The sequence below is a fragment of the Python bivittatus genome, unplaced genomic scaffold (assembly GCF_059951505.1).
Source record: "Python bivittatus isolate LINGU-HERP-01145 unplaced genomic scaffold, Pbiv_v1 ctg000020_np1212, whole genome shotgun sequence".
NCBI lineage: Eukaryota > Metazoa > Chordata > Lepidosauria > Squamata > Pythonidae > Python > Python bivittatus.
In genome coordinates this window covers 111619346-111631808 of record NW_028277030.1, presented here as the reverse complement: position 1 = coordinate 111631808, position 12463 = coordinate 111619346, and the positions used below count along the sequence as shown (strand labels likewise).

The 12463-nt window shown below is 35.9% G+C and overlaps 1 protein-coding gene across 1 annotated transcript in view; it reads right to left on the bottom strand.

The window, feature by feature from the left end:
- The window catches only part of USH2A (usherin), a 484310-nt gene that overhangs the window by 109524 nt on the left and 362323 nt on the right, over positions 1–12463 (bottom strand). The window contains 1 exon segment of the mRNA XM_088132494.1: positions 11181–11395. Within this exon segment, the coding sequence (XP_087988620.1) occupies positions 11181–11395 (215 nt within the window).

Below are 12463 nucleotides of genomic sequence, written 5' to 3'. Positions count from 1 at the left end.
AAGATGGCATCTGTATTAACACTGAATCAGGGAGTCAAACCTGTCTAGTTTTTTTTTTTTAAACCATTAAAAATTATTCTTGATTACTCTCTTATTGTGGAAAGTAGGCAGTTTAATTTTGCTATCTATACCTCTAAAAGGCATCTTAATTCTCTCATAAGCCAGATTCCTTCATACAATTGCCTTCTGCCTACAGATGCAGTGTTGAAAAAGGCAGCTGTGCAGGTTGCTTCTTGTGGTCCAAAATAATTCTTCAGCATGATAAACCACCCATGCTCCTTTGACATTTTAGTCTAGTAAGCATGCCAGTAATTATAAAGGAAGGAATCATGCTTCATAAATGGGAGTAGGGCCAGGTCAAAAATACAAAGTGCAAAGGAATGTTTAAGATACTCTAAACAAGATCTCTGATTATATCTCTTACTTATCATACAGTCAAACATTCAATCAGAATTTCTTTCAACAACAGTTTCCTTAAAATAGTTACATTATGAAGATCCACTTTAGCTGGGGAGATACTATGTGATACAATAAACTTAATGATTAACCCAGCCATGCATTCAACAAAGTGATTTCATTCATGGGACTAATTAAATTCAAATGCATGTAAATGATATCATATCATAGCAGAACCAAACTTTTAAAGCAAGACAGTTTCATCTCATATACTATCAGACATATTTGATTTATTTAGAAGAAATCCATATTATTAAAGCTGAGGAGGTGATCTGTGAATTAACTGATCCCCATTCATTTTTCCATTCTACCAATAGCAGCAGTAGGCAACCTGGTTCTCTCTGAATGTCTTTGATTTCAACTCATTTTATTTCCACTATTGACAAAGGACTGTAGGAGATTTATGGGTTCAAATACACACAGTGATACAAAGAATTTTAAAGATTAATATTCAACTGAAACCAGAACTTTTTTTTGTTGGGACTAATGGATAGACAACTAGAAAAGCCCTATGGAAGATTGTTTTGTATATGGTTACTGCAGTGAGATTATTATATGCACAAAGATGGAAAGACTCTAAATACCCACAACAGAGGAATGATTGGTGAAAATGACAAAATTTGGAGAGATGGCAAAATTGACTTGCTTGATTAGGGAAAAGACAACAACTACATCTGTCAGTGTCTGGAAACCCTTTATGGACTTTTTGTGGAAAACAGAAAAAGATGAACTTGTGATTTATGGGTTTGATGATTAGAAAGGGTAGAATATGGAAAGAAGGGAGACACGATATAACTATAGAGAGAAAGGACAAAATATAAATGCAAAATATAACTGCTGTAAAGAAGATCAGAAGTCTTTTCTTTATATCTCATTTTCTTTTCTTTTTCTTTTCTCTTTTCTCTTATTCACTTATCACTTTTCTTTGCGCTTTTTCTTTAAATTTGTATTGTTTTTATTCTGTAGAAAAATCTCTTCAATAAAAATTACTAATTAAAAAAAAAGGAGATTTAGTTCAAAACATCTGGAGAGCATCCAATTTTTATCCCTAGCTTATGGCCTTGTCCAGTTTTAGGGCAACCAAACCTAGGTTGCAAGAATTCAGACAACCTCTTTGCTGCCATCCACTGGTTTTGCAGCTCAGCTTTGATAACTGTGTCTGCTTCATCTAGCAATTTTGAATAATAGCATAATATCATAATTATTAGTGGATATCATAGCCAATGTAGCAGCATAATTTCCTTAGTTTTAGAGACTTCTACAGATCTCTTTTCAAAACTAACACTACCATGGTAGTGCTATGGCATGGCTAGGCTTTTACTTTATTTCTTTGATTTCTAGACTGCCACAATCGTGTGACTCTATAGTACAAATAATATAGTAATTAATACAAATAGAAAGAGGACTCTTCATTAACTTTAAACTGAAGGAATACAGAAGGAATTCCAAAAGTGCTAAACTTTTAGAAAGCCCTTCATAAAAGCTGTCATCTCCTTCAAGAAGACCAATAGGATTGCTACTGGAAGACTATTCCACAACATGGGGGCCATAACTGAGAAGAACCTCCACTTCATCTTGATCTCCTGATTTTATGGCATTATTTTTCCCAGGTTGTTTGGGTTAGGGTTCTGGTTGAAGGAGGTGGTTCTGAAGATATCTTAGCTTCAAGCTGTATGGCTTTATAGATTAAAAGTAGCACTTGATATTGCACCAGGAAACATATCAGCAGCCAATGCAGTGCCCATAGCACAGGTGTACTACGTTCATGTGCCTAGCACCAGTTAACACATCGACTAATACATTTTGTATCAACTGCTGTTCTGAGCAGTTTAAGAAATATGACATTTATTGATTAGCCAGAGTTCATTGTTCCTTTCCTATCCTTCCCAAAAGTATGTGATTACATCATACAGTGATTTCTTCTTAAAAAGCAAGTGAGAACATTTTAGCTTAGAAGTACTTTGGACAGGCAAAGTAAAATTTTGCTAATGAATTGCCTTTATGCTAGGACAGAAAAAGAAAGCTGCATTCTCTCACTAAGAATCTCATCTTTGTTTCACTGAATAATATTTTTAGCCAAGATTTCACTCATATAACAAGAAGTGACTCCCTTTCTAGTTTCTTTGGTAAACCATTACTTCTTTAATTATTATCAACCTTGTTCCAGCGTGATAAATTGCTAATTACTTAATACCCTAATCAGCGTTCATTCTTTGCACAGATAAACTGTGACAGCGCCATTAATTTAAATAGTAATTTCACTTAATGGCCAGAACGGCACACCAGATTTTTATGCAGCATTTTCTGAAGACTGCATCCATCACTGCAATATTCTGACATAAAGATGTCTGACGTGCACTAACTCACTTAGGGAGAGCAGATGTTGCTGAGCAGAGTTTGGTAGTAATTCCCATAGTGCATCACTTCAGCATGAATGAGCTGCCGCAAATTCAGAAACAGACATTCCTCTGAAACCACACAGCATAGCCTTTGACCTTACCCTAATTTATCAGACATAGCATTTGATTCTTGACCACTGACACTAAGAAGGTACAGTTGAAAGCATGCCTATGGTGGCATGGGGTTGGGTGAGAAAAGCCGATCTCTTACTGATGGAACAATTTCTCTTTTTAAAGAAATAATAATAATAATCATTTTCAGCTCTGCGAAGAGGGAGAATTACTTGCTAAAATATTATTAGCAATTTTTTTTAACAAACACCACAAAAAGCAAATATAATTCAGATTTTTTTTTTTTTTTTAGAAGTACCAGCATAAAGGAGGAAAAAAACAAAACAAAAACCAAACACAAAATTCTTTCCAATTTCAGCCCACAAATTCACCAAAATGTCCAAGGATTAAAGACTATTTTACTAGCTTGGCAATATGATATGGTCTGAAGATAATACAAGTAAAGCCATCGGAAGTCTTTTTTAACTGATTCTTTATGTTTCAGGTAAATATGTATAGATTACGCCATGTTAAATCAGAAGTCTCAATGCGTTCAGTGGGACTTATTCCAATGACAGGTTCTTTACAGAAATTTAACCTTGGTTATTTCATATATTAAACCAAAGAATCAATGTTAACTCATCTGAACTATTTCCTTAGATTTGATTACCACAACTGAACATTAGGAGAATGATTAAGAAAACACAAATGCTGAAAAAGGATATGGTTCCTTTCATTTTAATAGCTTTTGGTGAAAATTTAGGTAGACACAAGCAAACACAATTTTGAGACCTCTAGGAAAGATTTCACTATATCATATGATACAACTGGCTGACTAACCAGTAGATGTCTCTGTACTAGAAGCTTAAGTGAAACAGAACAGAAAATACATATACTAACAGTAAAGATAAGTTAATCAGTTTTGTTTTCATGTAAAATTTTCTCAAAGACAAAAGGCTCCCATAGAAGCAGACTGGTTGATGATTAATTCATCATCATTACCCAAGTCTATTTTTTTACAAATTATATCTCCTATATTAATTGGGTTTCTATAGCTTCAAGTGAAATATTACTAAAAGTTTACATAAACTCCCAACAATGATCAGGTCAATTGTTCTATAGTGCAGAAGTTTTTTCTTCTACCACCCACCTCTTTATTCATTGTTGTTTTTATTTGCTTGTTTGTTTTAATATGCTTAATAAATTGTTAAACTTTCAGCATTCTGATTTACCTCCTACAGCGAATGAAGAACTGACATATCCAAATGATTTAAATAAATTAACTAATGCTAATATCTTGCCATTATCATAAACACCTTTTTTATAGAATATTATCACATGCTTGAAGACCCCTGGAATAGGATTACTTTTTCTTTTAAATACACATCGGAATATATACATTTCTCTATACACAAACTAAATAAAAAGGATGGTAAAAATTTATTGGCCTCAGAATTACACTTTATTATAGGTGCTTAATTCTGCTTTAAAATAGAATTATTTTGACATAATGCAAATTGGCAACAATGGTTTCCTTTTAGTAATGTTATCTTGAGGGGGTAAAGTCACCATTGTGCTCTTGGGATATATCTGACTCCTTTTGTTATTCAGTTAGAGCCTGGTGCTTTCCTATACCTCATTTTTTGTTTTTATTTGAGTTTCACTTTTGTAACATGAAGAGCCCAAATATAATTTTGAATTAGACTGATTTCAATGTGAATAAAATATTATCTAAAATTAAAATGAGTTATAATCCTTATTTCCAACAAAAACTTTTAAAAGTACATTGGATCCAATATCAGATTGATGCTAGAAAAAATGACAATGATATTAAAAGGCCACTCAAAGGATTGAGGTGATTGTATTCTATCGTTTTAACTAATAGCATCAAAATCACACATTATACCTGAGTCTTTCATCACAGTTTTGGATGTCGAGACCAACAGAGCCCTCAGACATACAAAATTGAAAAACTGTCAGAGATACTTGAAGGAGTTCTTGTACACATGATTTCTTACACAAATTTTAAAAAGCTATATTCTCTGTACACATGAAAAAATTGCATTCTTTAGAAGAATATGTCAGACAACAGTGAGCATTATCTTCTCTTCCTTCTTCTTTATATTATTTACTATGTAGAGGAGAAAACTGTGATAGTCTTGTCCCCTATGTAATTTCAATTGATTACTTCCTACAAGTACCCATTCTGAAGGTGATCTCTCCTACCTCTTAGGAAGATGATAATAACATTAGGCTAAAATAAAGCTATGACTAAAGAAAGATAGCTTCTCATCAATTAAAAAGAAGGGGTGAATGTAACCAAATGCTGAATAGTAGTTACCAGCCTCCACCAGCCTGATCTGATAAATGTTAGCCATGCAGGCATGAAAGTGGGACATCTCATTACTAATTACCTATGGAGGCAAAGGTCTTCACATTTGGAAGAGATGAGCACAGCATGCTGATGAGGGAGACAATCAATGGCAAGTATGCATGTGTAGCAAGAATCCATGGATGGTTAAACTATCACAGGTTCTTCCAAAAACAGAAAGTGCTATGCTTGGACAGAACATCTTTGCTCTTTACTTTTTTATATTATAATACAGAACAACTGAAGAAAATGGCTTTTTGTGACTATTGAAGCAACAATGATATGGCTCTATCCTGAGAACTCTTCAATTTTATAACAAAAAAGCATCCATAGGGAGAAGAAAGGTAGGGGCAAAGAAGAAGAAAATTCTGTGTTTTTAGGGATACTGCAGAGCACGGCAATTTATAGTGGAATATAACATATCTAATAGCCATATTTTTAAGTAAATAATATAACAAAGATGGTGATGACCTTTGAGGTATCACTAACTACAACCTCCAGCCAAATTGGCCAATGGTGTGGGATGCTGAAAGCTATAGTTCAGTGACATCAGGAGAATTCAAACATTTTCTGCCCAATCATATCCAGGCCTAATGAGCTGCAAGACCCACAGGGTTCAGTGGGGCTTAATCCCTGGTAAGCATGCATGGAATACAGCCTTATTGTTTTTAGTTGGCTATTATGGGCAGAATACATGTAATAATGTAATATTATTACATTTCAGACATAATATACAAAAGCTGGAAAAAATAAAAAGCAAAATTTTGAAAACTATACTTGTGCAGAACCTATGCATTTAATCTATGTAAACATGCAATGAAATGAAGAACACATCTTTGATCCCAAGGTACCTGTATTACACTCCCACACAACTCATCTGCCCAGAGAGAGCAGTAAAAACATAAACGCTACCCCAGCAGTTCTTTCCTAAGAGCATCTGTTAATTCACTCCATTTATAAAATACATATTGACAAAGACAACTGTACTGGGACCAGGGAGATTTGATTTGGTGTGAGAAAGTCAATTCAATGTGATTTTGTTAAAGGGCTCCTGCAGGCAAATAAAAAGAGTTTAAGTAATAAAATACATAAAGAGTTGTTTTATGAGCCAATGCTTTCCAGTGGCAGCCACACATTGTGAGGATTTAGAAAGGGATCTGGTTAGAAGAAACGTAAGATAATGTTTCCTGCGTTACTCTGAGCTGAAACACTGAATGTTTCACACTGGGGTAATGACTGAAAACCTACCCAACTTTAGGTTTAATATGTCAAGAGAGAAGAGAAATAATTTTCTTATACTATCATTAATTTATTGAAAAGGTTATTTTTATATACATACATACCCACCAAGCTATATACATCCTTTTGGGGTAAGTGGTATTATGAAAAGCTCAGAAAAAAACAGCAAGCAAAAGTAATTAAAGACGGATGGATGGATGGATGGATGGATGGATGGATGGATGGATGGATGCAAGCAAGCAAGCAAGCAAGCAAGCAAGCAAGCAAGCAAGCAAAACCTGGTTTACACCAAGGCCAATCATTATACCTTTCCATATCTTTCTATCCCTGCAAAACATCCTTTTTTCCATCACTTTCATACTCAGCTTTATTCATGGACTTCTCTTCTTTACCCTTTTCGTTTCTCTCTTTCTGAAATCCATCAAATTAATCACATCCTAACTTTCTCAGTCTTCCCCTTCACCCTTTCTTCATGTATTTGTTTTGCAGTTAGATCCTTTGAAAGGTGTTCGTATTACACTATTTCTTGAAATAAGTTGGAACTCAGTCCTTTTTCATACCAACTTTCCTTCTTTCCCATCTGCTTGGTTGTTGTGATTCCTTCCGCTTACTCAATTAGATCATCATTCATTCTCTTTATATGACCAAACCACCTTAATACACTTTTTCAGCTCTGGTCACTTATTTCGGTATACGATCAACATTCATTCAGCACATCCCTGTCTCTTCTTGTTTTACCACAAGAGACTTCTTAAATGTGCCATTTCTACTGCATTCAATTTACTTTGAAGTTTCTCCTGACACTCCCCACTCTCAGTTCCATGCCACCTGCAACTTTGGTGTTATAATTTTGGCAGCTCTCACCCACCAATAGGCAGGCTGCTGTATTCTACACCAATTACAACTTCCTGGTGGCTTTCAAAGGCAGACCATTGCAGTCATCTACCTGCAAGGTGAGAAGGGCATGGATAACCATTGCAGGGCATTATGCTCCAGGAAGGGCCACAGCTGGTGCATCAGCCAAAGCTGGGCAAAGCCCCTCTCCTCCACATCCATACTCTTCAGTGCAACCTACAATCTGGCCAACTGTCACTGGAAACTATACAGCGTCAACGAAAAGAACATATCATTCAAAAGTACACACACATTCATGTTTCCAGATAACACACCTCTAATATCACCACAAACATGCTTTGTAGGTTTATCCCTCAATACAACAAAAAGGATATCCTATATATTTGTCTTATCCCCTCCTCAACTCAAAACCATTTGCTAAGCATATTCTCGTGTATGGTTTATTTCCAACTGATACCATTCTTTTCACATTCAGCAACCAACATTCAGGTTCATGCCCATGCAAAATGTGCTGCCATGCAAGCCTATTGATTTTATCGTATGCTTTCTCTAAGGGCATATCCACACTTACCATTTAAGGTGTTCCTGTCTTGTGCTCATGCCAGCTTGACTCAGTAGGCTTAAGAAAAATATTGTCCTGACTGGGATACTTTGGCAACAGGTTACAAAATAGTGAGGTCTACAGCCTAACAGGTCCTCCCATTGAAGAACTGCTCTGTCACTCTGCCCTCCCATCTTTCCATTTCAGTCACTTTCTTCCTGTGGGAGTGTTTTCCTGGACATAGACACTTGAATACATTTATGTGTATACTTTTATACATGAATGTTTAAATATACACATTTACATACTGTAAATGCATACACAAAATAAATTTAAGTTTATATATACAAGAAATGCCATATATATAGGCACAATGAGCAGCTTTAAAATAAAAGTTCCCTTCTTTCTCATCTGTCCCACTCCAATAACTTCCAAACTTTCCTTTTCTCAGTTGAGCTGAAAGATCATTGTACTATCTTGTATTCATGGGTTTCCTGCATTAAAATGGCAGGAACCCATGCCATCAATTTTGTGTAAAAAAACAGCAGCCCAATCCTCTGACTCTCTTTGCCACGGGGTCGCAAATTACCCAACCCTGCTCTAAGGCTCTCTTTTCACTCTTTAATATCACTAAACTCTTAATTCTTAGCTACATATTGATAGCTAGGTAGAAGGTTGCTGCAGGGCTCAGCTTTGTGGGGTGCCAGAGTACTCAACTCACTTTCCCTTCCTGCACTTGGAGCATTACATTTGGTTCTGGTTATCACATTTTAAATGGGACATGGAGAAACTGGAGCAGATTCAGAGCAGGTTATAACAATATGGGGTTGAACTTCTAGACTAGAGTCTTACTGCAGTGTTGTAGGGAAGATAAGCTACTATCTTTTGGCGATAATTCTTCTATTTCTTCATACTGTCATTTTTAAATGGAAAATATCATTATGTCACATTTTTTCTAAAAACATCTAAAAATCTAACGGAGGCAAAGCATTACTCTAAATGAAGTGTTGTGTTCTGGTTTCATAACTGCTTGAAGCTAACAGGATGCTTTTGGTTAAGCACCCTATTTCATATGAGGGGGACATGATCTAGGTGTATAAAATCATGCATGGCATGGAGAAAGGAACAAGAAAAAGTTTGTCTCCATCTCTCAAAATACTAGGAGCAGCTGTCATCCAATCAAATTAATGGGAGAGAGTTAATACATACAAAAAGGAATTTCTTCACACAGCCCATAATTAACCTGTGGAATTCATAAGATGTGGTTCAGGCTACTAACTTAGATAGCTTTAAAATGGAATTGCATACATTTATGGAGAACAAGTCTATCGAAATCTATTAAGACTCTATTAAGACTGTCAATTGCAGAGACAGCTACATTACCACCTCCTATTTGTGAGCACTCCAGAAATATTTGGTTGGCCATTGTGAAAACAAAATGCTGGACAAAGGTGGACTTTGACTTAACCTCAGGCCAAGTAATAATAATAGAGTTTGAAGCAGAACCAGTCCTTGTGACATCTTCCATCTCTACAATTAAATTTTCCAATCTACAACCTCCAAATCCTAAGCAGTACTAAGGGAGGAACAGAGGGTTGAATGAGGGAAGATCACCTGATAGGAAGGTCAGGATCCCTTGGAGAAAGATCTTCCTCATGAGTCAGAACCATGAAGACCACCAAATGAGCCTAGGAAGGGATGATTACTAGGAACTCTGTATGTCAGTGTCAAAACCAGAGATGGTTGCTGGAAACTAAGCTTGTTCAGCCCATCTCTGAATCCCCACAGTGGAATCTGCAACCATGATTTGTTACCTTGCCTACAGTATATTAATCTTTGTCTGAATCACAACCATTCTTCCAGCCTGACTTATTTTGTATGGTACAGCACTTATTGTCTTTCACCAACAGACTTGGATAACTCTTTGGCTTTAGTGTTTTGTAAGACTAATTTACTGGTTCTTAGCGCTGGCTGAGTCTTTTCTTTCTCTCAGTCCTTGCATCTCCTCAAGATAAATTGCTACTGATAAATCCTTTTACGAAGTAATTCTGAGTGCATCTAGGAGACAGTTATGTGGCCAGAAGGTGCAACCCTGTTTCTCTGCTCCCCCAATAAAGCACATATACAAATACATTAATCCACAAATTGAAAATCAGAGTCACACCGCCCCATCTGGCTAAGGCAGAACTGATCTAGTAATAACGGTAGGCATGTGCAATAAATTTGTCATGTTAAAGGTATGTTGACTGGCAAGGGTTCCATCATAGTTGACTTTCTCTGGAATGAGGAAAAGACAGGCCACAAACTAATAACAGACAAGAGTAATTCAAACAGACTCCTCTGTTCCTGACATTCATGCTGTGTTGTCTGACCTCTTTTAGGCAACAGTTTCCCAGAATATGAATATAAAGTGATTTATCCAAATAGTGATATAGATTCATTTACATTTAATTCAGAAATGGTCAGAGTATTCCATTTATTTAAACCACTGACTTTGAAGCTGATTTTTCTTTGTTGTTTCTTGTGAGCTATCTTGGAAAAAGATTCTTATTAGCAGTATTTTAAAATGGTAAAATACATACGTACATAAACTGTGTCATTAGAATCCCATTTTTCCCCACACTAGACTTTCTTATAAGCACTTTGGAAGACTGCAGATGTTCTAGAGTGCTTTCCAGGGTCATTCAGGATACTGGCCATGGCACAGAAGAGCTAACTGTTTGTGCTAATTTGTAATTTTTGCAATCCTGAATGGCCGGTTGGAATTATTTCTAGTTACTTGGCATAACTGAACGGCAGATTATATATACAAATTACAATCATAAGTGTTTGATTGTTGATCCTTATATAATCAGATCAGCACTTTCTATTAACAAGAGGGATTTCAACAAGTTTCATGTATGTATGTGTGTGTGTGTGTGTGTATGTGTGTGTGTATGTATGTGTGTATGTGTATGTGTGTATATACATATATGTGTGTATATATATAAAAATAAATAAATAAATAAAAACTTTAAGGAAAAGTTCCTCAAGGGATAAAAATAAAAAATAAAACAGCTATGGAATGCTGACTCTTTCAGGGCAAAAATGATCTTCCACATTTGAGGGCCATATTGTGGGCTATATTCCAAGAAATGATTGGTGGGACCAGGAAAAAAGAAAAGTGGTTAAAAACTATATGGATCTAGGGCTTTATGCAAAACTGAACTACCTTGTTTTTATCATATACCATCAAGCAGAGCATAATACAGAAATAATCCATGAGTACCTGTTGTAGGTTAATAGGTTTTTCCAACTTCTTCATCACCACAGCAAATCAGGTCTTTGTTTTCTATTTGCCCACCACAACGTTGCTGATTGAAGCCATTATGCAGTAACCCACTACAACAAATCTGTTTCCCCAATAAAGGAATGCCATGACAGTAGGAGTCTCCAGTTCCAACAGAGACCCAGTTTAGGTTTTCATCTGGGCAGCATACTTGATTTAAATACAACATAGGGCTTTTGTGCATGAAAGGCAGTGAAAATTATCTAATCTATTATTTATTCTTGGACATAGTAAGTAGGATAGTGTTGTTTCCACTGTTATTCATAAAATATCAGGAGTCTGCTAGCACCTTTTCATACTAATACATTTTATTAAAAAGCATAGACTTTTGTGAGTTCCAGTTCACTTCATCAAATGCATGGAATAGCTAAACTGATGTAGGATTTAAATTGGGATGAGGTGGGGAGAAAGGGGAAGGGAGGGGAAGACAGAAGACAAGAGGGTTATGCAGATTACTTGTGAGACAGACTACAAGTATTTTATCAATTAACAAATGTAATGTATTATAAATCCATTGTGCTTGTCAACACATTCTGAGACTGAAACTTTTGGGTGAATGTGAGTTTAGCAATCTCTTGCTCAATTGTGCAGGTAAATGTCTGCCCCCCTCCCCCCAAAAAGTGGCTACTTTGAGATCTGTAATAGAGTGTTCTGGGAGGTTGAAATGTGCAGGCATTACTTTGTCTTTGTTCTGAATGATGATGTCCAACTTGTGCCCATTAATTCTTTTCCACATATTTGGCCTGTTTGTCCTATGTAGAATCCAGTGGGGCATTGCTGGCAGATGATGGTATATATTACATTTCAGGAAGATTATGTGAAGGTGCATCTAAACCTATATGTGAAGTTGTTGGAACCTGTGATGGTGCTGTTGGTGAAAATGTGGGAGCAATGTAGCCATCTAGGTAGCTCACAAAACTTATTCCTTTTAATAAAATGTGTTAATTTGAAAAGGTACAGCCAGACTCCTAATTTTTGGTGACCATAGACTAACAAAGCCATCCTCCTACAATGTCATATAAACAACATCAGTTGTACATAGAAGTTAATGGTGCAGCATAAAAATTGCATTTAAAAAAATCCACAAGCTTAGCAGGATAGATAAAAGAGGGAGGTTGGATATGCACAATGCACTGCATGATACAACTTAGATCAAAAGTATCATTTGGATATATTGCATTGAATTAGGTGCACTGCAGACATAAAGCTGTATTATGGCATTT